The 27,168-nt window shown below is 43.2% G+C and overlaps 1 protein-coding gene across 16 annotated transcripts in view; it reads right to left on the reverse strand.

Moving 5' to 3' along the window:
- Positions 1-27,168, reverse strand: part of Tcf4 (transcription factor 4) — a 346,529-nt gene that overhangs the window by 9,309 nt on the left and 310,052 nt on the right. For 12 of the 16 annotated variants that reach the window (XM_057789126.1, XM_057789127.1, XM_057789124.1 and 9 more), the window contains 4 exons: positions 26,034-26,110; positions 23,340-23,543; positions 3,766-3,901; positions 1,735-1,897 (listed from right to left, as the gene is read on the reverse strand). In XM_057789126.1, coding sequence (XP_057645109.1) covers positions 1,735-1,897; positions 3,766-3,901; positions 23,340-23,543; positions 26,034-26,110 — 580 coding nt within the window. The remainder of the gene's footprint in view (positions 1-1,734; positions 1,898-3,765; positions 3,902-23,339; positions 23,544-26,033; positions 26,111-27,168) is intronic. The other 4 variants (XM_057789130.1, XM_057789128.1, XM_057789134.1 and 1 more) reach the window with 1 other exon arrangement.

Here is a 27,168-nt window from a genome sequence, read left to right on the forward strand (position 1 = left end):
AAAATTCTCAATGTCCATAGTGGGCTTAATAGGAAATGCCATTATGAAACCCATCGCTATGTACGATGAACATATGCTAATAACACAACAGGAGAAATGGAAGCCCACAGGTGGCATCCAAAGTGCAAGCAGGGTCAGTTACCCTGGAGGAGTCCTAACCAGGAGAGGCTTTCTTGAATTCTGTAAAGTACCTGAGGATATAAGGATGCTCGGACAGAAAGGGGCATATTGGGGCAGGATGGTGTGAAATGCTACAAGGTTGGACTTCGTAACCTCCCAACCAGCACTGACTATGCTGCTATGAAAGCCAGCACATGGCTGGCTGAAGGCTAGAGCAAGCCTTTTCTTTCTCTGCCTCTCTTTTTCCTCCTGGCTTCTCCTTTTCCCTCTCCGAGAATGTCTGCTGCTGGTGAGGGAATGCAACCTGTGATTAAATGGTTCCTGCATACCATGAAGCAAAAAGGAATAGTCAAGTCTCTGGTAGGCCTGTTCTGAAGCAAAAGACTAGCAATATTTTTAGACAGTGACCATGTGTCGAACCTTACATAGGGAGAATCAGAAAATGGTAACCTGCCCTTTAAAAGTTTTCGGGCTAATGGCTAATTAGAAATAGTTATTCACATAAATAAACTGCTCATGAACATAACTAGATTTGAAGGGTACTATTTCACCACAGACTCTGTGAGGCATATGTTGTAAATGACACAAAAATGACTTAAGAAGACACTTAATGGCTAAGTAAAATGATGTTCTCAAACTTCAAAGGACCAATTAGTATGTATACGTTATGGCCGCTAAATTATCAAGAACTGACTTGGCTACCAGAGAAGCTGCTCAGGATGTAAAATCCCCACCCAAGGACTTCTTGTCAATGTGTCCGCAAATCAGGGAACTGTAATGACGAGAGAAAGAGACGGATAAGATAGAAGCACTTAGCATCTCTGGAGCCAGCAGTAGCAGGATAGACAATGTCATTTGTCGCAATGGTTATAAAGAGATGAAAAGGCAGTGTGAACTTGATTCACAAAAGACGCCAGCTGTAGCCCCGAGAACCACAACCTTTAAAGGAAGCTGGAGTCTTGGCACAACTGGGCAATCTGCAAAGAAAATTAACCCAAAGGAATGAAGACAACGCATATGGGTCCCGAGGAACCCTAAACCATCTGATCACCAGACTCAAGCTTAAAGAGACACACTGAACTCAAAGACACCAGATATTTAAGGACACCAACTTGAAGCCATTTCCCTGCCGTTGTGTGCTTAGTAGTAGAGAGGGGGAGAAAATTAGAATTTATTTTATACACAGCAACCTGTTAAGGATAAAACTAGGAAATCAGAATTTTCTCACTTTAAAGATAAAAAATTTACAGTTGTATATACAATCGACTCTTTAACATGGCTAAAATCTCCTTTTTAGAAATGTTTTAGGCAAAAACACTTCTGACCAAATTTGAACAACATAGTTTTAACAAGGAACGGTTTTTACTTGAATCAGGTACAAATAAATTTATGGTGTGCAATTAGCATTGGGCCCAAATTCAAAGGCATTTAGGCCTCATTAGAATACAGATATCTCAAATGATACCTGGAATACTTCTAGAACAAGCCTTGGATTTTCTTTTCATTTGAGGCTTTACCTGCCAGGAAAAAACTGAATAGTTTCTTCCTGTTCTGTTCACTTCATCAAAGTCCAATAAAGGAATTAAATGAAGCGACAGTATTATATACTGTTACCTAGATCTTGACCTAGTAATGGATTTGATATCCTTCTTGTCGTCATCTAATTTCTTGTCCTCAGAAGATTTTGTGTCTTGCAGGTTCTCGTCGCCCTCATCGTCAGACTTGATCTCGGAGCTACCAGACGACACACTCTGGCCCTGGAGACCTGGTGGCATTCCTATGGAGAAACCAAAGGAGCAACAGAAACGAGGAGATCAGCTGATGCCCAGCAGTCTATGCAGAAGCACATTCACCCCAGAAACGCAGAGCTTCTGGCCAGATCTGGGGCCCTCCTGTCGCTTTTCCGTGCTGTCTGGGGAAATTTTGGAAATGCACCTGTGGGAAGCAAGTTTTCCTTGCATCGGCTCTGAGGTTAAATTCTATTTTGCAATCTTTTGGAGTAGATGGTAATTTCACTGTCTACAAAACATCAACTTAATTGCAATGAAAATCATAATCATGAAAATCACACACCTCAATGTTCTGATTAAGAACCCGAGTAAATATCAGCTATTATATTGAGTTTCTTCCATATGCAATGATTTAATAGAAAAATGTCCTTAAAATATAATTCCCAGGGAGTACGCTAAATATGTGCAGTCAAGGCCTCAATAGATACCCTAATGATATTCTGAAATTAAGCTTCTCTTATGCTTGAGGAGTAATCAGCATTTGAAAATGGTACCTATGGAAGGGGGTGCTCGGCTCGCTGGGGAAATCCGGAATTCTAACTTTGCTCCACTGCTCATGTCCCCATGACATCTGCATGTGTCGCTGTGAGAGTATACTCGCGCGTATGTGCCTGGTGTCCATCCTTCTCTACCACTTTCTGCCTATTTCTTTTGAGGCGGGATCTCTCCCTGAAACCTGGAACTCCCGTCTTTTTGGTTAGTCTGGACGCCAGCCAGCTCCAGCGGTCCTCCAGAGGCTCTCCCCTGGGAGTCAGGGTTACAGGTGTATACAGGGTGCTCAACTTGTTATGTGGGTGCTGACATTTAGACTCTGGTCCTCATCGTTGTTCATCGAGCACCCGTAATCACTCCCTAGCCTTCGCATGACATTTAAAACACGACCTTAATGTAATCTGGTTCTCGGGTTGAAGGCTGTCTGTCACAAACATCCCTCACTCACAATCTGTATACTCTAAAAATGTGTGACTCAGAATTTGTCCCGTGTGTCAGGAGCCTTCTTGCCCTCTGGAGTCCTGAACAGCACACGTTCCCACTGCCACAGCCTCTGAATCGACATTTTAATTAGATTCTCAGGCTACAGTGTGAAAACCATATCATAAAGAGTAAGAGCAAAGTCATGGGATCACTCCTGCTTCAACCACAATGAGCCACATACCTGTCTCTATCATAACTATTCAATTTTGAACTGGTTAACAGCTGAAAGGCTGGTTATAGGAATTCCCAAGGTAGTATTAACTTATTTTAAATAGGGAGGGAGCAAAAAGACACTGTAAGTGAACATTGTTCATCTGGTCCATGAGTAACACAGGAAGTTGGACCCAGGTCTAGTCTTTGTAGTCCTGGGGATACAAAAAGTCCTTGTAATGGGGAGGAGGGGCGCGCGGCACTGTTTGTTAAAGGGCTTGATCACTCCAGAGCAAAAACCATACAACACAGTTCATTGTTTTTCCTTTTCTGTGTTTTAATGTACCTACATTCCCTTCCATCTTAAACGACGACGATTTCCTCCCTGTCCATTTGGAAACATCATTTTTAGGCCACAACTAACCACATTAGAGGAACGAATGGGTAAAATGTGGAAATAGCTAAAATAAAATTTCCTCTCGGCATTCTGTTGTCTCGTTCCCCGCTGAAATGGGACTGGGATATCAGAGGACGTCTGAGGAAAACAGCCACCGAAGAAACACAATTAACTGGCCAAATTCTAGCTGCTTTCCCATTATTGACCACTTTGGTAACAAATTTGGTTCTTGGTTTTCTGCCAGGGCCTTCCAGACGCTGCCAAGGACACTAGACACCAGTGTGAAGCCTTTGTTTACCAAAGGTCAGGCACCCGCCCTTGGAGGTGACTTACCTCTGTAGGGGTCTTGGGGTGGGTTCAAGTCCGGGGAAGTTGCCGACTGGACAGGAAGCTGCGGAACCGGAACCTGGTTTGGCAGGAGAGAATGACTGCCTCTCAGAGTCACGCCGTCTTCGCGGTGGGCCCCAACCTGAAACGACAGAAGAACTAGAGTGCTGAGTGTGGCCTGGAGGGACAAGGGCTATTTTCCAGGCGTAGCTGGGACTTGGTGCAGTAAGGGCGGCCTGTGAAAAGCCGTCCTCCCAGTGTATTCCACTAGAGGGCGCTGAAGAACTGCACATGCACCTACAGTTCTATGCTTTAAAAAAACAAGGAAAAGAAAAAAAAATCCAACACTTAACACTCAGTAAGATGCCATGCCTTACATCCAGTGACAAATATGGCAGAGGAGCTCAGGCAGGTAAAACGTCAAATTGTCTCCCAGGGTGCTGCAGTGGAGCGCACTGATTCGTACCCATCTGTCTTCTATCATGTCCGCCAACAGATCTGACAATTATCTTAATGCCCATATGCTTAATTGTGGGCTTCTCAATTCCCCCATTGCTATCGGAAATCCTACAGGAATTTCAATTTGGCATTCGACTTTCATTTCAGGGGATAAGATTCTCAGGCCTGCCATTTTCTCCCCCATAATGCCAGCGAAGTCTCTGAGAGCGGAAGCTCAAGCAGTATGGGACATAGCCCCTGCTCGGTACAAATATAATAAAATGTCACCTGGCTTTCCAAAACTGGCAGCCCATTCCAAATTAATGTTCACTGTATTTCATCAGCTGCTGCGTCTCAAATCCAAAGGGGAACAATTTCTGCCAATGCCACCACACCGGAAAATGTACCAATAAAGGTTTTATTAAACACACCAGTAATGCCATCATTGCTATGTGAGGATGTCTGGACATTTTTCCAGCTTCCCCCTGTCTCCACTACTCATATCCTAAGAAAGACACTGTACTGTAAATACTCTTTATGCTTCCAGGAAAAAAAATAAATAGAGAGTTCAGTGTGGTTCCTTGATTTAAAAAGAATACCATTGAGTTTTATGAAGTAGTACTAGCTACTCTGGGGCTCAGAGGGGATGAACTCATGGCACAGGAGTGTGGTGGGTGACTTTGTAGCTTGTGCCTTAGGGTAAAACCATTAAGCATTTGTAAACCAAGGGAACAGGAAGTGCTCACATTTGCTCTGCCTTTCCAAGAGGCTATTTAGTTAGCCTCCTATCTAGTGCGTACGTACGCCAGACAGTGGGTCGAACTCTAAAAAGCATTTATCCATGAATTTATACTGCTGCGAACCAACATTTATTTTTCTAATAAAAAATAGAAACACACTGAGCAGAAATTTTTAGTCTTTTACCATCATGTTTCAAATAATCGTTCTCAAAGATGTGAAATGAAACCATCACAGCAGCACTCAGAGAAGCCAAGGATTCTGTCGATTTTGTGTCCCCTTTACACATACACAGCTTGCCAAACTAGCCATATACTACACACACACCACACACACACACACACCACACACACACACACACCAAAGCAAGAGAAAAGAAAACAGTTCTGGACAGGGAAGGAAGATCACAGAAATTCCTGTCATTGTTTAGATTCAGAGCACAGCTGGGGCAGCAGAGGACTCAAAAGCCCTGAGTGAAAATGAGCATTTCTGCAGCGACACGGGGCAGTATAGTTGTGGGCACTTGGTGTCTGTGTCCCACAAGAGCTTTCTGGATGGGGGTTACTGAGTTTCCACAAGGCGTCTTCAGATGTACCGAGACCCCGCTCACCCTCCAAAGCAGCTCTTTGTGTTTGGAAGAGAGATGGGCATGGCAGTAGATCCCACCCACTAGCCCCGCTGTCAGGGCTGGAGCTCCAGGGAACGGAAGCTCGCTCTATACTAACCACGGGAATGGGAGCTCTCTCTCTATACTAACCACGCAGATGCAGACCCAGCTTTTCTCTGAAGCCAGATCTTCTCTGGCAGGCAGGTCATAACCACCTATTCCTTCAAACTCGTCTCACCAATCTCACCAATACTTTATGTGGTTGTTTTATTTTCCTTTGGAATAAGAATGGCAGTCACTTTCCAGGTTTTGATTTGCCATTTTTACTTTGGAAACCCCAGCACATTAAATAGCTTGCATTTCCATGAGGGATGATGGTTCGAGGTTGGAATCCCCGGAAGTGACATCAGATTTGCCCTCGGTGTAGATGAAGGCCCCCTTTCCTTCACAACCACCCTACAGATGTGCACAAGCCTTCTCTAAAAGGCACCTGTGACAGAATTTAAGACTTTTTTGTGTGTGGTTTTCATTTTACAAAGTTACTAAATGAGTATTTTCCCTTCTCGTTTCCCGAGAGGGAAAAAGAACTGATAGCCAATACCTTGCTATAGTTGTCATCAAAGCTGGGTGGGAAAGATGGGGTGAGAGAGCTAAAAGAGGAAGGCAGAGTCCCGGTGCCTGCTTCTCTGTGAGACGAGCAGACACCATAAATCACGCAAGTGCAAATGATACAGATGATACAGCTGAGAATGAGGCCTAGGCTTATCATAAACAACTCTGAATCCATGGGAAACAGTGTATAACACAACAGCTGTGTACAGGCCTAAGTGCTTTACGGGAAAAGCCTTGCACAGTATACAAAACTGATGGCTGATGGAGCTCAAGGACCCTCAAGGCTCATGCTAACTCTACCGATGGTTACTGCTGGAGTCACTATCTCTAGCTTCTTCAGGCCCGTTTGGGTTAAGTCCCTTTATTCTACTATGACGGGAACATAGCAGAGGTTATACTTGAACCCATTTCTTTTCAAATGTTAGGGAGGCTAGTCACCTTACTTTTGCCGTTTATGGATAATTTCAAGTATCAGTCATTTCACATAAGGGAAGCTAGGGTCGATGGTGCCTTTGATGCTGTCACTGTTTTCTTTGTAACCATGCAGACTTTGGCTTCCATAAATAATGCAGCTCCACGTGGTAATGAGCTGGAGCCTGTGGCTGGGGGTAATACTCCAATCTGAAGAATTAGCTTGGGTTGTCTTCTTGGCCACAGACAGTATGTCTCAACCCGATTTACTTTTCCTTTAACAACATCATCTTAGTCACATACAAAGGGGTAGGTTGGTGGTGGGGGCTAGTGCAAGCCCATTACAATTACAGTTATCAAAATAGAGGAATTGACACACACCACACACACACACAAATGAGAGAGAGAGATCACTTTTTCATATAAGTATAAACAACTAGGAAAAAGATTCTTTAACTAATGAATTGATTATTAGTATGATATACTTGGTATAGTTTTAGAAAATTCTTATTTACTGAATCTCTGTTTAGATAAACTTGCAGCAATTTGTGAGAACAGTTGACTTGCCTACTGCTGAACGGACTCTTCTCCCTGCACTCAGTCCAATGTAGTCTGAGGTACTTACATTAAAAGGGAAATTGAAAAGTTAATTTATTTAATTACTATTGACCTACCAGACACGATTTACGTGGTTCACACCTGTCGCTTTGCAAGGTGCTATGGACGGAGAGATAAACATGTCAGAAGGATGCCAGCCCTCAGGAGTTTACAACAAACTGTCAAGCATCCATGATGACCAATTTAGGGTAGGGTTTTGACAGAATGGAACAACAACTTATTTGAGCTCGAACAAAATAAAATTCACCCTAAAGAATTCTGTAAACTGGATTTGGGGCTCATGAGAGTCCTGGACAACCTAAAGTTGCTTCTTGTCTCTTATGGGACACTCGTCTCCGCTTCTGCCTCAGGAGAACCTTAGCTTTCCTCTGGCCCTCCTGTGCCCAGGTCACACTCTCCCTTAGCATCCTCGGGAACATTCTTCTGGCCCTGTGCCTCCAAATTTTGAGATTCAAGAGTGTCTAAAGAATCAGTTCTCTACGTGGAAGACAACAAGGGTCAGACCATGAGTAGATCACCGTGTACTCAGGTAGTTCAGGGGACATGGAAGAGAAAGCAAAGCTTCGATGGCTCTGCTCCTTCTGGGGACCTGATAAGCCATGGATAGTGGATGCCAAGTAACACCTAAGCCACTCTGGAGCTCAGGTCAGATAATACACGAATTCTGCCATAGCCGCTGAAATTCTCCTGCCTTAGTTTATCACTGGGGATAGTCAAATACATTTAGACATGTATTATCTTTGTGCATACAAATATCATGTAATTTAAATAATCACACTTTCTGAAGAACATTAGATATACTAAATTCATAGAATTCAGAGTTCAAAGGACTGGCGCAGTGGTTTTCAACCCATGAGTTGTGACCCCTTTGGGGGTTGAATGACCCTTTCAAGGGGTCGCATATCAGATAACCTGCACATCAGATATTTATATTACAAACCATAACAGTAGAAAAATTACAGTTATGAAGTAGCATTGAAATAATTTTATGGTTGGGGTCGCCACAACATGAGGAGCTGTATTAAAGGGTCGCAGCATTAGGAAGGTTGAGAACCACTGCATTAGAGGGACATAGAAAGCAGGTCAAACTTTATTTCATAGAAGAAATCTAAGGGTAAGAATGGCCAAGTGAATTACCCAACAACCAGTTGCAGAACTAGAAAAGACCTAAACTAACTTAGAAAGCTTATGACATTGAGCAATTTTACTAAGCATATAAATTACATCTAGGAGAGGGAAGTGAGTTAAGAGGCACACGGGGCTTCTCTCCTGGAGTTTTTGTTAGAAAACTGTGTGTGTGTGTGCATGCATAATATATTCATAGATCCACATATGCATATACAAATACTACATGCATTTAAATACCTGTACTTGCACAGATCCAAAGCATTTTATTTTTCCTTTATTAGAGGAAAAAAAAATTCAGAGCTGGCTACCTTAGGCCAAGGCCAAACTGTCTAACTAAATTGCAGAATTCAGTATTTGCTGCGATTCTCCCAACATAAACAGATTTAAAAGACAAGCAGCTTCAAATTAGGTGGCCAAGGGCCAGGCTGATTTTACTCTGGGACGCGAGGTGCATCTCGGTAAACACCCTTGTCCTTATCCTCAAGCTAAAAACAAACACCGCAAACAAAAAAGACATTCAGTGCTTTTGCTCTCTTTGTTTCCAGGGAGTATTGTGAAAGTAATTATTCTGTTGTATTTAAGAGGCCTATTTCATGGATGGGAAAATGTATTAAATTTCATTTGGCAGTTATTCAATTCTAGTTAATGTTATCGCCAGAGATAACAGCTTCCAAAAGGCTTTCAGGACCTGGCCCCTCCCACTCTACCATAATCCTTCTAAAAGAGCAGGATGGGGACTTTCGGCAAATGTCATCCGTCCATATCTAGATCCACATAAAAATGGCACAAAACCAGATATGTTATTGGAACGTGTTGGTTTATTAAAAACCGATGCTTATTACTGATGACTTCTGGTTTTCAGAAAGTACGAAAGGAACAAGGAAAGTACCAAAAAAGATGTTTGATTCTTTTTCTTTTACCCTTCTCCTGTGTTTCCTCAATACTCACATACATACACACAGACACACGCACACATTGGGGGATGGTTCCCTGTCATTATGACATATTGACATGGCAAACACTTTTGGTGTTCAATAGTAATCTCTCCATAAAATATAAACTCTCACTTATATCTGACAGTTAGAGGAGACTCAATTTCAGCTTCCATAACCTTGTTAGATCTCTGTCATATCAGAGGAAAGCAAACTCATTTTTTCCTATGTGCAACATCCACTGATGCCAAAAGTGCACCCTTCAAAGATGTAGAAATCAGGTGGAAAGTTTTCAGTGGTTCATAGAGGGAACTCAAAGCTCCTAAGAGACCAGCAGAAGATGAATACTGTGAGGATCATACCAGACCCAGATCCCTGCAGAAAACAAGATGGAGCTCTAAAAGCCAACCATCATAAGAGAAATTCCCAACATCCAGGATAGCCTTCACCACAAATATCATTTCCTATTTGCTCAGTTTTTTTTTTTGAAATGACCACATAATTGAAAATTTCAAGAACTTCTTCCTGCAAGCTGCTAGGGTCCAGTTCCTCTGGTTGGATTTGCCTTGACTCTCCAAATGCTACTGGGAGATGACTTCATAACTCTTATGAGAATACCTAATTGTTTTGTTTCCGGAAATCTCATGGCTCTACTTACAATTTGTCTGAAATTTAGTGTGATTCATTTTGTGTAATTCTTAGAGATTTATTTAATGCTTATTCTCCAGATAAAAAAACATTCAGAATGATATCAAAATTTTAAGATTGATTTATTTAACGCGTCTGAGTGTTTTATCAGCATTCACCTGTATGGACCACATGCACATAGTGCCTAAAAAGTCCAAAAGGAGATTTAGAGCCCCTAGGATTAGAGTTCCAAATGATTGTGAGAAACTGTGTAGGTGCTGGGACTCAAACCCAGGTCCTCTGGAAGAGCAGCCAATGCTGTTAACCATGGAGCCATCTCTCCAGTCCCTTCAAGACGATTTTCATAGAACTTCACCAAGTGTGGCTTTAGTGGCTTGTATCTGTTATGTGACCAACTATGCCAAGCTCCTGGACCACCCATCAAAATGGTTATAAGGCATGATTCTGTAATGTGGTTCTCAAGGTTCAAGTGATGAAAGCTGACTCCAGTCGGTTTTTCTTTCTTAAGTCCTATGTGGTGGAACTGTTTCTTGTCTCCCTTCTGCAGCCCCACTCTCTGCTGCTTCCCACTCTTTACCTCATTTCTGCCAAAGGCGGTGACATCTGGACACTATATTCCTTGTCAGGACTATGGGCGTTTAGGGGCCCAGTCCACTCCTGCTACAGGCAGCAGGCTACTAAATCTGTTGTGCTGAACTACAGTTGATCTGGTTGTACTGAGTCATGCCCATCTAGTGTAGGGATTCTGGGGAGGACCCGCAGTTACCTGTAAGCAGCTTATTTTGTTTAGAAGCCAACTGAACACTTTGACATCCACCAGTAACTGTGGATTTCTGAAGCATACCTGTGTATGTACGCTCTTGCAGCTGACTGCCCTGTGAAGCGCTCTGGAGCCACAGACTGCCCACGACTACAGGCATACTACGATCCACCTTTTACTTATAGTTTACTTCTCTGTGGGAAGCCGGGGAAGCATTGAGTGCATGTGCAAAGGGTAGATGAAGTCCTGAGGAATCATACATTGTTGACATACACAGGGCCTTATCAATGAACTGTGCCTCAGCCCCATGGGGACAGCCAAGCCCTCCACCCACGGTGAAGTTCAGAGGCCAAACCTCTCTCTGGTCTGAGCGTGAAGGTTGACACACATGCAAGTTTGAGTGTTTATGGCTGATCAGTGTGTGCAAAAGCTAGCAACGACTGTGTCCCCCTCCCACATAGTTCCATCCGGGTACTGCTGACCTACTGAAACTGGCTAACCCCTCCCTCTGTGCTGTATAGTGTGTATAAATGTGCGGAGTCTCTGGTTGTTGCTGTACTTGGTGCTGCTCCATCAGAGCACACAGCCCATTCGACCCCGGACTCTATGTACACGCCGGCTGTTTCTTTTGTGGTTGTCCTTTCTTCACTCCCCTATGCTCCACAGGGTTGCCAGTACCAAGCTGCGTAGGACGAGGCACCTAACAAGCGCCTATAGTACATATTTGTAGAAGGAACAATGGCATAAAGAAATTTGCCTAAACGAACGAAATGCATCTTCACCACTTTGCAAATCTTCATTGTTGGAATGCTATATTCTTCTCCCAGGATCTGGTCCCTTAGCTAAGGTGCAGTATAGTTAGGAACAGAGCTATGAGCTCCATCTTCTACTGTTGGTCCTTGACCTGGATGCCCAGAGACTATCCTAGTTATCTCTTAGTTTTAATTTGATCAGCCTGAATCTTTTGCTATCTGCTCATGGCAACTCATCCCCTGGGTTTTCTCTAACATTACTGTGGGCCAGGGACGACTGTGGACTCGTCTCTTCTGATAGCTCCTGTTTCATCAGATCCACAGCCATCATCTTGTTCCTAGCCCCTTCGAGACAGTGCTGATCTCCTTAAGTCTGCCCTTTGCCATTGCCTTGCTGGGTTCGGGGAGGGAGGAGTCTTTCTCTGATTGAGTCATTAAAGGTACCACACATAAAATACATTCAAGGACATAGTCAGATGGCACTAGGCACAGACTTCAAACTTTGCTACGCATAAAGCCAATGCTTGTCTTGGGTTGTGAATGCCACATGGTTGGCACCTGGGTCCAGACTGGGGGACACCACTATCATTACAATGTGCACGTGGATGTTCCCTAAACACCAATGATGGCACACGTGGCACATTTCCAGGAGGAGAGGTCTGACATTCATAACCTTTGATAATGTCAAGTACCAATTTTTGCATGTTTCTGCCCAATAATAAGCATTCCATTTAACTTAGCAAATGACTTTCAGATGTCCATATGCAAAGCACTCTTTAGGTACCCAGAGGGAAAAAAATAACAAAAGACAGACATCTATTACTTAACAGACTCATTATAATGATGGCATAATATCATTAAGATATAAGACAAAATAAGACAGATGCCTTACAAGAGAACAAGGTCACAATGGGTTTCCAGGGATGATGAAGTCATATCTATTTGGGAAAACCAGGGCAACTTATAAGTTTTGAAGGACAGGGAGGATTTTGATGGCAGTTCTCTAAACCTATCTATAATAGTCTGATATTTGACACTAATTACATAATCTCCCAGCTGTAATGGGAAATTTATATTTTTAATATCAATAAATGGCATTAGACTGTCTCTTTCTCTCTTTATGTCTGTCCGTCTCTCTTTCTGTGTGTGCATCTGTCTCTGCATGTGTGTCTGATCCTGTGTCTGTTTGTCTCTCTGTGTGTCTGTCTCTCCCTGTCTGTCTGCTGTCTGATCCTGCGTCTGTCTCTGTGTGTGTTTGTCTGATTCTGCCTCTCTCCCCCCCCCCCATCTGATCCTGCATCTGTCTCTCGGCACAAGAAGCAAGCAGTTCAGGGTTGTGTGTTAACATGTGTTTTCATATTGTCAGACTACATATCTCTGACGAAAAGCAGATTTTCATGCAGACCGTTCTAAAGCTCAAGAGCCCCGCTCCAAAGTGAACACACAGGGCATTCTGGACACACATGGCACCTCACTGTACGCGCATGCTATTGGCACAAATGATTCACTCTTAGTTAACTGCACTGAAGCCTTTCATCTCCCAGCTATACAGTAATGGTTTCCATATGACCAGTGGCTGCTATAAATAAGATCAAAAGCAAAAGAAAGGATTTAATAAAAGAAAATGACATTAAGGGTAGCATTAAATAAAGAAAAAAAAATGCCAATATCCACTTTTTTATATATAAAAAGAAATTCTTCCTTTTTTGAGACCAAGGGATCACAAAGGACCAAAGCACCTTATTGCATGTTTCCTGGAGGGTCACCTGCAAAGAGCAGGTGTGTGGAAAGTCTATCCGTGCATGCTTGACCATCACAAATAGGCAGCTGAGGGTGGAGAATGTGCTGGCTAGAGGCAGAAGGGCCCCTTTTGAGTACTTACAGAGAAGCAGAGAAGTGACACCGGTCTACACATCTGGTTTGATACTGGGAAGACTATGGTAGAGCTGTCGAAGGCAAAAGCCACCCATCCCTCTGCCCTCTTCCCTCCTAGATAATGGGGACAGGCTTTTGGGGAATCCTGAGCTTCTCAGAGAATCACAACATTGCTCAACCCTAGTACATGTGTTCTGCGAGAGGAAGTTGATTTTGGCAAGGCAGATCTCATATACAGAGCCAACTTCCCAAACAAATTTTCTTCTAGTTCTTAAAAAAAAAAGTTTACAATGCTAATCTCAATTCCCGACTGGATACACAGCTGCTAATAACTGCTGCTCCCAAAGGAGGGGGGCCTGTTTCCCTCATCCTCAGAGTAGTGGGTACCTGCCCTGCCCTGACTTCTAGGGTTTCCTCCTGTTTCTTGTTTTGCCTTTTTTTTTTCACAACTGCTTCAGTGAGGATTTGTTAAAAGGTCTCCAAGAGATAGTCTCAGAAACAAACAAATAACGCCCCCCCCCCCAAAAAAAACAAAACACCAAAAAATAAAACTCCACCCCAGCCCCAGGCAGTTAGGCTAGGGTTCATTTTAAATAGAAGTTATTTTGCTGCTACTGTGTTTACAGAGGAAATCCAAGGACTTCAAACCTCTCCTCAGAGCTGTGGAACCTCAGAGGCTTGGATCTGCAGCCCTGTAGAGGAAATGACCATTTTGGATTCCTTCATACTGAGCTAATTATTCACTCAAGGGCTAGCTGTGTTTAAAGAGTCTCAGTTCCTAACAGTACTGCTAATGCGATTACTTACTTAGACCTGATGGTGTCCTAAATAGAGGAGCAAAACTTCAACACTTTTTCCCTCTAAGAGGAAGTCCCCTGCAGCAGATTCCTGCGCCAGCCGGCCCCTGGCAGTTTTCTCGCTTGTCCAGGAGCACCTGCTTCAACAGTGACCTCAGTTCTATATCTCAAGACTCAGACAGTTCTCAAAACAGCTTTTAAAACAAACCCCAGCTGTTTCCCATCTAGTCTGCAGGGGGAAAATTGGGCAGCTTACAGAAACATTACCCAGAGACTACCATTCTCCAATAACTTTCACACACTTCAGCTCCTCACCAGAGCTGCGCGTGTGCAGAAGCTGGGGGGAGGGGGGGAGGCGCACGGGGAAGGACAATGTGCAAGCTCGGTTCTGTGGCTTTGCACAATACATCCAATTAGCCGCTTTCAAGGGCGTGTGGCTATTGTACCACAGTGCTCCCCCTTGCTAACGTCGGACAGATCTTTTGGCTAAACTCAGCTTTACAGTTCTTGGGTGATTTATGGGTAAAGGGGAAGCCAGAATTAGCACAACTGCAAATGTCAACCAATTAGGTCTGACAGAAAACGCAGCTCCCATCTTTCAGTTTTTAACCCCAAAGCCGATGTTTTCCTAAGCCCTCTACTTGCTCTGAACCAGTTTTGTTTTTCTTTGCTTTTCTTTTCTTTTTTACTTTTTTTTAAGCCACGTGTTTTCTAAGCAGCAGCTAGGATACTTTTGATTTGAAAAATTTACAACCACAATAAAAGTTAAACTAACACAACGACCATGGAATTTGAAGAAATATAAAATGGCCAAGGCTTAGTCTTGGCTTTTAAACAGTGCCAAGCTACACCAGTATTTTCTGTTTTGGTATGAATGACATAACCGAATTACTTCATGAACTGCTACTTTAATTCCCAAGGGTGGAAAATTCCATGAGTTAATTTAATTTGGATGTAAAAATATATACATGAAAACTCTCTCTTCCTGTGGACTCTCATGTGCAATGCTCCAACCAATTGCTGGAACCGCTGCTCTGCAGAGGAGGGGCTTGGAGCAGCCTGGGCTACCAGCTGCAAGGCCAGACCATCAGGCAATTTCCTTATTGCTCTTTGAGCATATAAGCGCCTTTCTTTCTTTTTAAATTTTTTTTTTTTAAATCATGTTTCTGCTCTGGCTTAGCACTGGCTTCTCTAGCATGCCCCTCTGTAACTGTTAAAATTCTGCATGGGCCCCTGCTTAAGTTTAGGCTTTTCCTAGTCTAATCACTAATTGTGGCACTCTGTAATTCTACCTTGTCCTGAAGTGAGACATGGCTTTTACTGTAGACTGGCCAGGAGAGGTTCCCTTGAAATCCGAGACTCTTGCACCTCCAACTGCCCCCGCTGCATCTAAAGCAAGCTGAGAGACATGGGGTGAATGAGGATGGGGATTTCAAACGTGCACAATGTATGCTTTTCTCCATGGTTTTGTGGTTTTTATCCCCCCTTTTTACACCACAAGGGTTGTTCACATCCCACATTATGGGCAGTTTAATGTTGTGTTCTCACATTTAACAAAAAGAGGACTAGGGTGCTGAAAGTATCTGCTTGCCTTCTCCTCTATTATCTAAGAAGAAAACAGCCAACACTGAGGGTGTGACGAAGCTAAAGGGTTAGTTTTAAATGTGCATTTCATTTTCCCATATGAAAATGGGGACGAGGGAAAGGTTTTATGATTCCGTTTGCTCATAGCATGTGGCTAAAGCATGTTACATACGGGCTCCGTATTTGTTTGTTCCAGGCACACAGAAAGCAGGGATTTCGGCTACACATCTAAGCAGATGGACGGACAGTGTCCATGTCATAAGATCTGAATTTGAATAAAACAGTCATGGGAGATCAAAGAGAATGTACCCAAGGGTGGTGTGTATGGGAACACATGGTGGTGTGTATGGGACTGGAGTTTTAGCCATTGCTTTTTAGGTGGAATGATCTCAGGGCACTGACCGGATGGAAAGTCTGACTCTAGCTGAATTGACACAGAACACAATTGTGATGTGAGTTTAAGGACACTATTGTTGAACAAATAATCCCTGGTTGAGAGAATTTCTTCAAGTTCTTTTTTCTCTCTTTTTGTTTCCTTAAAGTTTTCTTTAAAAGGATCAGAGGAAGGTTGAAGAAAAATCTTTCAGTTGAGGTTACTAGTCCACTCTCAGGAATGGTTGCTAATTGAGGAGATTAGAAGAGACAGGGGAATTCTAGAGACAGGCAACTTGTCCAATTTTAAAGATCAGCAGTAGAGTATTGGTTAGACTATGATGCTGGAGATTACAATCCTTGTCGGGGCAGCCTGGTAAACAGTGTCTCCATGCTTGGCAGGACAGCAATGGCCCCATGAACTCAGTTTGGTTTAACCAAGAACAAATTCCTCTAGACAAACCCCATTTCCCCACTTACGGGGGTGGGGGTGTAGCTGCATGCCTGGATCCTACAGCAACAGGATGGATGTCATAACAGGAGCTGCATGAACAGAACTGGGAGACAGAACTGGCTGTGACAGTAAACTCCCAGATCAGGAACCACAGTGGAGAGAATGAATGTTCTCTTGAGCCTCAGGGCTTTTTGGTCCATGTCCTTTCCTGGCTAACATTTTTATTAGCGGCTTTGATGTGGACTTTAAAGAAACCATCACATCTGCCGACAGTAGAGCTGGCAGCGGATATCACTGCACGAGGACGTTGAGTCGACCTATAGACTGGAGGCAGATGCAAGGCTGAGACAGGAAGTTCTGGACAGGTACAACACTGAGTCCACCCGGGCAGTCAGCATGGAGGCTTGCTTATGGCTTACGGATTACAGCACATCAGCATGGTGGCGAAGGAATCGATATTAGCTACTAAGAATTATTAGACAGGATGAGTGGGATGCAGGAGTGGATAGATTTTCACTGGTCTACCCTAAACATTCCCTGAGTACCGCATCCAGACTGAGACTCCGGACACTCCAAGGGGACCTTGGATAAAAGTCCCTCGTGCCTGTACTGGGTTGGACTTGGGAGCAGTTCCAGCAGGCAGAAAGGCACCCCTCGCAGAGGCAGTTGTGGGCTGGGCAGAGGTAAAATTTGCAACTTGTTGATCTGAAACAGTTTTTATAGAGAGAGTGAAGAGGCTGATTAACACCTTGGTAGATAATATGGAGGGAGATTAGAGTTGAGATGACCTTTAAAGTCCCTGGGACTCTATAGCAATCACTGTACACACATGAAAAGTGTCCCCAAGCACATGGAGAACTTTATGGAATCGAAATCTGCAAAGACCTAAGGGGCCGATGCGTCTGCTCACACTCGTCAGGCCAAGTTCCTAATCTCTATGTTCACTTAGATTACCTGCCAGGAAATGCAGCCAAGGCAGCAGTGCAGGGGCACCCAGCGGGTGCCCCACGTGGTGGTTTAGTATGGTCGGAAAAGCTAACCCCAGGCACAAAGGAAGAGTGTATTGGAGCTCATTACCTAAGCACAGGGAACAGAGTAGTTTTAAATACCATTCATAGTTTTGGAAGTGTTAGGGTACTGAGTAAAAGGGAAGTGTACTGTATAGGACATGGTAGGAAGGATCCTGGGACCAGGGCTATACAGCTCAGGGGTAGAACACTTGCCAAACCAAGCCCCAGTACTATTTAAAAAAAAAAATGTTGATGCAGTTGCAGGCCTGCTTGTCTGTTTTAAAGCCTCGCTCCACCAAGAACTAGCCAAGCAAGCAGGGTTGACTCACTTCCCCTTTCTAGGTCTAAGTCTTTAGTAGCAAAACAATGGCAATGGGCTAACTGACTTGTGAGCTGCTTTCAGCTTCTAAAATTCAATAATCCAAGCTCAACTATGCGAGCAGAAGTCAACTGTTTGTCCATGAAGTCTTACACCCTCTAAGTTCCTATATGCTCCATGCCAACTGAAGAAAGATCACTGATCCCTCAGCATAAGCTAATTGAATAAATTTTTAAATCAAAAACTAAACTCTTTCAGAGAGAAGGAAATGAAGTTAAGATTTCTCTTTGCATCGGTGGTTTCTAAAGGTGTTCCACAACTGTACCCGGGCTGAGGAGTTCAATGTGAAGGCTTGTGGGATGCCATGGGGGACAGGCAAATTTCACAGGACATCTCCATCTTTTAGTCAGCCACAGCTCCTAAAAGATTGCTGCTGTTAGGTACTGTGGTCTAAGCTTGTGAGGCTAGCTAATGTGGAAACTGAGAAAGGATTGAGAGCTTAAAGCCACCTTGGGCTATAAAGTAAGTTCAAGGTAAACCTGAGTACATTAGGAAATCCTACTTCAATTTTTATAAAGAAAGGAAGAGAGGGTGGGAGGGAGGGAAAAAGGAGGGAGGGAGGGAGGGAGGGATTAAAAAGGAGATGGGAGCCGGGCTGTAGCTTACTACTATTGCCCCTGCCTGGTATGGACAAAAACCTTGGTTTCATATGCAGGAACACACAAGGCACTTTTCCTATAACAGGAGGCCGTGAGGCTGTCCCTTCTAGGCAAACGCGTCTCTGTTTTCTTATAGGGTCTAGTGGACTAGCACACGACAATTTGTTTAAAAGGTAGTGGTTCTTTCCAACTACTTTGTGAGCCCCTGAGACTAGAGACCATAACTGAGCAAGCGCCTGATACTTGCAACCACAGCTAATGTTCTTGAAATGAACAAGCAGAATTTGCTCAAAAAGGAACTGAGAACCACAGGAACTGCATATTGATAATAAACACAACATTGCTGAGTCTATCTAACCAGGGGCACACACGGGGCCACATGAAGACACACTTGATGTCCGTCCTGTTCCACTAAGAGACAGGGTGAAGCCGCTTGAAAGGCTCCATCTCTGAGAATAATAGCCAATGCATAACAAGGAGGACCACATTGAGAAGACTGCTCCTGGACCAGCTTGGAGGAGAGGGGATGATTTCAATGCCAAGATTAACCACGAGGTGGAGGAGATATAGAGCGGAACTGGAAATGGCAAGATTGCCCAACTAGAGACAATCCCATTTGTTTCCATTTTCCCCCACAGTCAGAGATTTGTGCTTAGACTGTGCCAGGGAAGGAAGCCGTTATGGCAAGAAACATGACTTGGTGACTTAAAGTTATCTCCTCAATGACTCAAGTGGGAAGAGTCCATACCTCTCGGCCATTCAGCACCTACATGGTGACTTAAGGAGGTACTTAGACAGGGATGCTTAGCCGTGCAGTGGTGGCGCACACCTTTAATCCCAGCACTCGGGGAGGCAGAGGCAGGTGGATCTCTGTGAGTTCGAGACCAACCTGGTCTACAGAGTGAGTTCTAGGATAGCCAGACAGAGATACACAGAGAAACCCTGTCTCAAAAAACCAAACAAAGAATGCTTTACACTTGTACGCTATGCTCCCAGTCTTCACTGGAGAGAACCCAACTACTCTGGGATCCAGATCATAAAATGCCCAGAACCTTCTTCTGCCAACCAATGCTTACCAACGTATGAAAATCGCCAACTCTTTGCACTTTATTTCTGAAAAGGTGTATTTACAATGTCTGGGAAGGAGGTATGGCAGCCAAACAGAGCAGGGAGTCTGGAGTAAGGTCTGTAAACTTAAATGGAGGTGGATGTCTTAGCGTATTTGGACTTCAGAAAGTTCACATCACCAGCCCTGAGGGCCACCATGGTTCTCCTCACTGGACTTCTATGATGCCACCTGAGCTGCTGGACCCAGAGCCTAGACCAGAGGGGTCAAGCTAGTCAGTCTTGTTCTCACAGAGTGACAATCTATTTCCAGCGAGGGAGAGAAAATAGAATATGTGGCACTCCAGGAATTTACACCTGCCAGTCATACTGAAGTTGTACCTATAAAAGAACCAGCGCTCTGTGACGCGGGCTAAGATAAACATCTGGAAGGGGTATGACTCACTGTGCTATGAGACAGGGTGCTGGGGGGGGGGCGGACTGCAGAAAATGACTGCCACAGACAGAAGCAGCAAAAGATGGCTTCCTGGAAGAGGAGGAGTTTGTCAGAACGTCGACCATGGGTGAGAAGAGAGAAGTGGACAGGGCAGAGGAACCCAGGATATATGCAAAAGAAGTACCTAATGGGGCCTGTTCTTGCCATGCGCACTTGCACACACTGATTTGGCTGGAAAACCTTTGCATAATACAGTGGCTAAATATAAGGCTTTTGGTGACTCATCAAGGGTCTTGGCCGATGAGCCACAGAGCTGATCCTATTCTTACAGACAATGGAAGTTCCTTCAAAGTTTCTGAAGCACAGTCAAATAACGTTATCTAGAAAGCCCCGCATATCTGCCATTTATTCCAGCGGTCTGAGCCATGCCGCCGTGGGGGAAAACATCCCTTTCATTGTATTAATAATTAGTAAATTCCCGGAGACCAAGGAAGACATTTTGTGAATCAAAAGCTAAGTACAATATGTGAGCAACTAATGAGATAACACAATAGCCACAGCTTTCCCGGCCACAGACCCGAGCTGCCGGGGAAAGAAAGGCTTCTGTCATCTTCCCAGTTATCAAGGCATTTTGTTTTGATTTTCAGGAGATGGGAAAGGAAGAAAGAAGAGCGCAGAGGTCAAGACCATTAAATCATCTATTCTTTAATCAGAAGGAATCATGAGGCAGAGTTTGAACAGAGATTTGCTCAAAACAAAAGCAGCCTTAGGGTGAGTCTCAAGTTTCTGCGCCTTCACTTCCATCCCGGAACAACAAAGGAAGGTGTGTAGCTAGGAGCCAGCCCCATTCCAGCCCCCTCTGCCCTGTTTCCAGTCTGAACCCACTGCTACTTTACTTCCTGCAGCTGGCCAAGGTTGGGAAGCCTGTTTCATGTATTAAAATTCAAATGTGGAAAACATTACCAGCATCCTCCTTGAATTTTTTGTTGTTGTTGTTGGGGGAAAAGGAGATTTTTTTTTTTTTTTTTTGCTTCCCCTCTTGTTTTTATTGTGGAATGCATCAAATGGTCAAAGGTTAACTTCAGACTGACTAAATTAGAAAACTATTTCCTTTGTCCTTAGGTTTTTGTTTTGAAATTCAAACTGGTTTCTGTTGAGAAAATATATGACAGTCCAATCGCTTCCACACACGTGAGGCTTCTGGGATGGGGAGTTCAGATTTTTAGGGGCTACAGGGTTTCTAGGAAGCTAGAAGGCTGACAAGACCCCGATTGGGTTCACAGGGCATGGGCTACAGACATGCAATCTCTGGAGCTAGGCACATTTCTAGAGGAAGGCTAAGGTCTGGCTGGCTCCACAGTTCCTAGCAGAGTGGGAGAGAACCTGTCTTAATCAGTAAACTGGAAATGTAATGTCTTTAATATAGCATCCCAGTGACCATGGCCAAGAGGTGTCTGCATACAACTGGACAGTTATTTAAAATAATTTAGAAATTACTCTAGTCTATTCTCTTCTCTTTCCACTGGGGTCAGCTCAACTTCCCTCTTCAGAAATAACTGTAGTGTGCTTTGCTATTGCTTTCTTTTTCCTCTTGTCCCCTTTAGGAATCAGACGCAAAGAGAAGGCAACTCAAAGGTCAAATAATTCCAAATAGCATCTATGTACAGTTTAATATGCTAAAGAGCCGCTTAGCCTCCATCTGGTATTTAAGAACGAGCTACATATTTATGGGAAAGACAGTCTCTACATCAACGTCCTGGGTGCACGCCGCATCCGGCTAACATATGCAAAGTGAACGCAGCTACAGAAATTAGACTATTTTTCTCCTGATTGAGAGCAGATACACATAAATGGTTATAAGTTGCAGATCTGGATTTTTAATAAAGCCAGATTTCTTAATTAAAAGCAGTATTGTTTAAACACTGTAGTTGAAAAAAAAAGTAAGAGGAAGAGAGAGCTGTACAAATGAAAATCTCATATTATATGCATCCCAAGTGTTTAGCACATTACCTGAGGCCAGGCTAAATTAAAACTCAGGCTTTCCTTTGTAAACTCTTCAGCAACTGCCGATGAACACGCAAATAATTTTTATTCAATGATGGATTTTTAGGGTAGAGGTCAAGATAAAGAAAAGAAGTTAAGAAAAAAATAGCACTGGCATTGAAAAATATCTTTCAACATTTTAGATGTGAGTTCATTGCTTCTATTTATGATCCCACATTTTTAGTTTCTAATCAGTTGCAGGTTTCAGTATTATACTGTGCAGGATGGCACTCTTCATCTTAGACTTTTAATTAAGAGAAATTGAAGAAAGACCAAAAAAAAAAAAAAAAAAAAAAACTACTGTAGAATGAGAGCTGCGCAAGGACTCATGGTTATTTTGCATTTCCTTCTGGAATCATTTCACTACAGGGAAGTTGGAGTGAGAAGGGAAAAAAAAGCCTTGCACCCATGCAGCTCTGAAAAGCCTAGAAAGGTCAAGCAGAGCAGCAAAGACATTTGCTACCACGTACGTGCAAGGAGCAGGTTGATGCAAAATCAATAATACAACAAACTTTACCTGATTTATCAGCTAATTGCTATCATTTAATGTTGTTATAGACATTCTCAGACTCACATAAAAGGCAAATACACAACTTATTTCTACCTCCCAATCCTTAGACTAAAAGGTAGCATTTTGGCTTTATGAGGTATATAAACCTCATATTTGGAATATCACTCATGCAACATGAAGTCGAGTTATGTGCTTTGATCAAAGTTATCGAGATGAACAAATGAGCAGTGACCCAGCAACTTATGAAAACATGTTCATAGAAAATCTTGTGCATGGATACTCATAGGAGTTGGTGCATTTTGTTTGGTTTTCAGGCAACTACCAAAGAGCAAAGCGGCCCTAGAACCTGTCACTTGAAAAGTGGGAAATAGCATTGAAAACAAATAAAGCTTTAACATGTGGGAAAAACACAGGTAAACCTTTAAACATAGAGAGAAAGAAGCTAATCAGAAAAGGCCAACCCACGGTGTAATCCCATCTAAATGAGAAATGCCCAGAACCTGTAGGAACAGGAAGTTGATTAGGGATTGCCAGGAGCTGAGGGGGTATGAAGAGGGTGGGGAGTGACTGTGTGATTGTTTGGTGTCTTTCTCTTTCTTTTTACAAGAAGCAAGAACATTCTAGAATTCGACAGTGGTGATGGCTGCACAATACTATGAACACCCTGAAGTGTACATAATCAATACATGAATCATCCACATGGTGAATTATATCTCTATAAAGCTTTTCTTAAACATGGAGAGTAGCGGTAGTGTTTGCACTCAAAGTTCTAATTCTACATAAGCAGAGGTCATGTATCCACATCACTTACCATGAGCGAATGTCTGTTGGCTGAAAGAAGGCCAGTTCCATACCCTGAGCCCAGACCACCCATCGCTCCATTGTGAGAGGGTCCAATGATCCCATGCATGTCCCCATGGCCACCGGGTACAGCTGTGGAGGGGCCCACTGCATGATTCCGGAGGACGTGAATTGCATCGTCCAGTCTCTCTAAACGGTCTTCAATACGGCTTTGCTGTTGGTATATAAATGATGTGAGATCCCATTCAGTTTGAAACGCACACACAGGTTACACAAGCAGAACACTGAGTTGCCACAGACTACACTTTGGCTTTCGGAATATATGTTTCCAATAAAGTTTGCTTCCTGAGAACAATAATAAAAATAAATAATGTCCTTCCTAGAAAACTGGTGGAAAACGTTAATGTTAAAACTGTAGGTTTATTTTTCACGAACAAAGTCAATTCAACAATTCTTTGAGGACATTATTATGTACATATGCTATACTGGACTACATTAGCTTGAAAGAGAATTTAGATTTATGTTAGAGAGGAAAACATGCATTGAATTTGAGGAAATCTCTGGCAAGCACTGGCTAAAGAGCACAATAGTAGTATTGGAAAGATGATCTCTTTTTTTTTTTCAACAAAATTTTCTTCAAGTCAGAGATAGGTAAAAGTTTAGAGAACGTTAACCTTCCCCCTCCCCTACTTTTTAACTGCTATTAATATCAACTTACATGTGTGTGTTGGGGGGGAGGGGGCTCAGAAATTATTACAGCAAAGATATCTTAAAAATTCTGTCACCCAAAGTGATAAAAACCATGAGACTGAAGAACAACAAAGACTCAGCTTGGTCATTGATCCAGGACCTAGAGTTGACTTCAAAGTCTACACTGCAGCAGAAAATCCATTACTTTATGCAATGAAAAGCCAATCATTCTTTTCCCATTGAGTCCTTAAGGTCGTAGTTTTCTTCCCCTAGATGAGGCCTATGCTATAGCTAACGGTGAAGAGAGAGCAGAGGAACATCTCCCTTTTTACTGTAGCAAATAATTAAGTATTACTTGCCAGTGGAGAGATTAAAATGCACCATCTCATCAACCCACGTGCCATGTGTATTCACAGACAGACAGGACAGGGCTGTTCCTTCTATAGACTTGTGAAAACATAGCTCAAAAATTAAGGGAATTAATTACTCTGTCTTATTGCCAAGAAATAGTAGTCAGGGTTTGCATCTATGTGTCCCTCCTAGTGCTGTTTTTGACTAGAACATGCTATAGTCTACTTGGTTTTGAAAGTGCTGGGCAAACAGATGTGCAGCTCCGTTGCATGAGAAAAGCCATTTCTAATTATTCTCTACTGACAGGAAGAATGTGTGTCTAATAGGCTTAGTCTATGGTACAACCGATTTTGATTTGGTGGCCTTGGGGGCTATCTGACCTCCTTTGCCTGCTGGCCATGCTACTCATTTGACCCAGAGAATGTTACTAACCTTCTCTGAGTCTCCAGTTTTGAATCTATAAAAGTAGAGGATGACAGCATAGAATTGGGTCAATGGAAGCATGGAAAGAAATCATACAGGTGCATGGCATACTTTCTGCCTAACAGTTCCCTGGTGGAGGGTGAGGGCTCTACTTACGAATCCCTGAGTGTTCAGAATGTACAAGAAAAACCTGTGGTCCACAGCTCTGTTCTAAGTTCTCCAGCTGAATAAAGGCTGCATTTGATGGCTGGGTGATGGAGAACAGTCTACAGAGGTTAAGTACTTAAAACTACTGGGCTATGGGATGTAGTCTATAGAAGAAAGAGCTGGGTCGCAGGCATGTTTTCTCTCTGAGCAGTTGTCTTTATTGGCGAAAATGCATAGTTGGATGATTCATACAGTTCACAGAGGAAGAGCATGAGGAAGGAAGAGACTCGCCTCTGTATTTTCATCTGCACAGTTTCCTTTAAAAACTAAACTGAAAAGGAAAAGAGTAGCGTCTAAACCGTAACAGGCACATGGGCGGAGATACAGGATTCTTTGCTTTCCGCAATGCTTCATCTCAAGAGTATGAAGGAAAAGAGGAAACCCTCGATCCCGAGGGACAAAAGGCTCCTTACTACTTCACTTATGTGGGCACCAAAACCTGCCTGGTGAAGGGCTGATTCTTGCATAATTCCAGCTCCGCCCACCCTGAGCTGAGGAAGATAAAAGTGCCAGACTTTGAATCATCCTGTGAGTATTTATAATATGAATTAAGCTCATGGAAATGTTTAGCTTTCCCCCCTGGAAGAGTAACCATAGCCACTTCTTTACAAGTAAAATTGCTGCATTCCTACAAGAATCACAATGGCGGGGACATGAGTGCTAGGCCTCTTGCTTAAGGTTAGGTGGAAATGGTCCAGTTATCTGGCAGGGAGGGAGGGTGGAGGGAGAGAGCATCTTCAAGGGTTTCAGACCTCACAACTTAGGTACCCATTGTTCTGGAATTTCCCCAAAGAAGCTGGGAGGAAGGCACATCTCTCGTTAGACACTAGGTATTTAGAGCCCTGGGTTTCCATTCTTGTTGCATCTAAGCCACCATCGCCAAAGAGATGAGCACAGCCTAACGACTGGCTCCAACAAACTGGTGTTCTTAATGTAGACCTTAACTAGTGACTAGCGAAAGTAAGAGTCTTAAAGAGGTTAAAAAAAAGGGAAAACCTGATTGGAAAGTAGTGAGGTCTGAGATGTTACATACCAAAGAGTGCAAGGGTCCTTCATAGTTAGGAGATGATGAGGTCTGTCCTCCGTTTCTAGACCAAACAGCTGTGCCTGCTGACATTGAAAGGAGAAATACAATCAGATCCGTGTATGCAAACTCCCCATAAGTAAAAAGGAGCAACGTTGATCTTTGTTAGTCAATAAGACAAATACAGCGAATCTTGCTAGATGAAAATCTGGGGGCCAGAGAAACCTTTCAAATGTAAAACATGTAGTCTTTTCATGTGCGTACAGTGTCCTCGGGCTGCTCTGTAAAAGGGAAGAGTTTGTGGGGTCTAAATTTCAGCTAGCAGACCTCTTCTGGGAGAAATCTGTCACTGGAGAATGGAAAGCCATGGTGCTTTCAAGGGTGCCAAAGAGAGGGGGTGATTACGCCTTGACTGGAGGCCGGATTGTGTTCAACCAAACGCAGAAGAACTTGACTCTTATTTTAAAGATGTCTATGGAATGAGATAAAACCTTTTAGTGCTGGGGATCGAGCTTGTGCTTAGCTCATGCTCTGTACATACTCTTTCACGAATACCCTCAGAAACTTCTAGAGGAAATAAGGTTAGTTCAGAGCACTTCACTAAAGCAGAGAGGATAAAACTCACTAACAACAACCACTAAGGAGTTTCTTCCAAAGAGCCTTTTAGGATATATTCCCTATATCCAAACCTACAAGACAAAACCCACTTTTAAATTTAAACCAATTTTAAAGTTCACATACACTGTAGAAAACTTAGAAAATCCATAACTCGAAAAAGGAAAAAAAAAAAAAAACAATAACTGTGATCGCTCAAGATCCCGTGCCCTGGTGCTGCCAGCACGTTTAAAAATCCATTCTTCCTGTCTTTTCTGGGTATGCCTGTGTATTTTTATGCTAAATAAAAATAGGGTATTTTGTTCAATTACTTTTCTTGACAGAATTTGGACAGAGCCGTTGGTGTGAAAATAGCAATCTGTCCCCTTATTTATATCTTCATAAAAGCTCTTTCTTCGTAACATGTGGTCTTACAAAATGCATTATGAGGAAAGTGGCTTCCCCAGGCTTATTTTGTGTGCCTTCTACCTACAGCAGGTTGCTGAGGCTGAGGTGTCATTGAAGGGCTGTGCATCCACCTCCCCATCAT

The sequence above is a fragment of the Chionomys nivalis genome, chromosome 14 (genome assembly GCF_950005125.1).
Source record: "Chionomys nivalis chromosome 14, mChiNiv1.1, whole genome shotgun sequence".
Lineage (NCBI taxonomy): Eukaryota > Metazoa > Chordata > Mammalia > Rodentia > Cricetidae > Chionomys > Chionomys nivalis.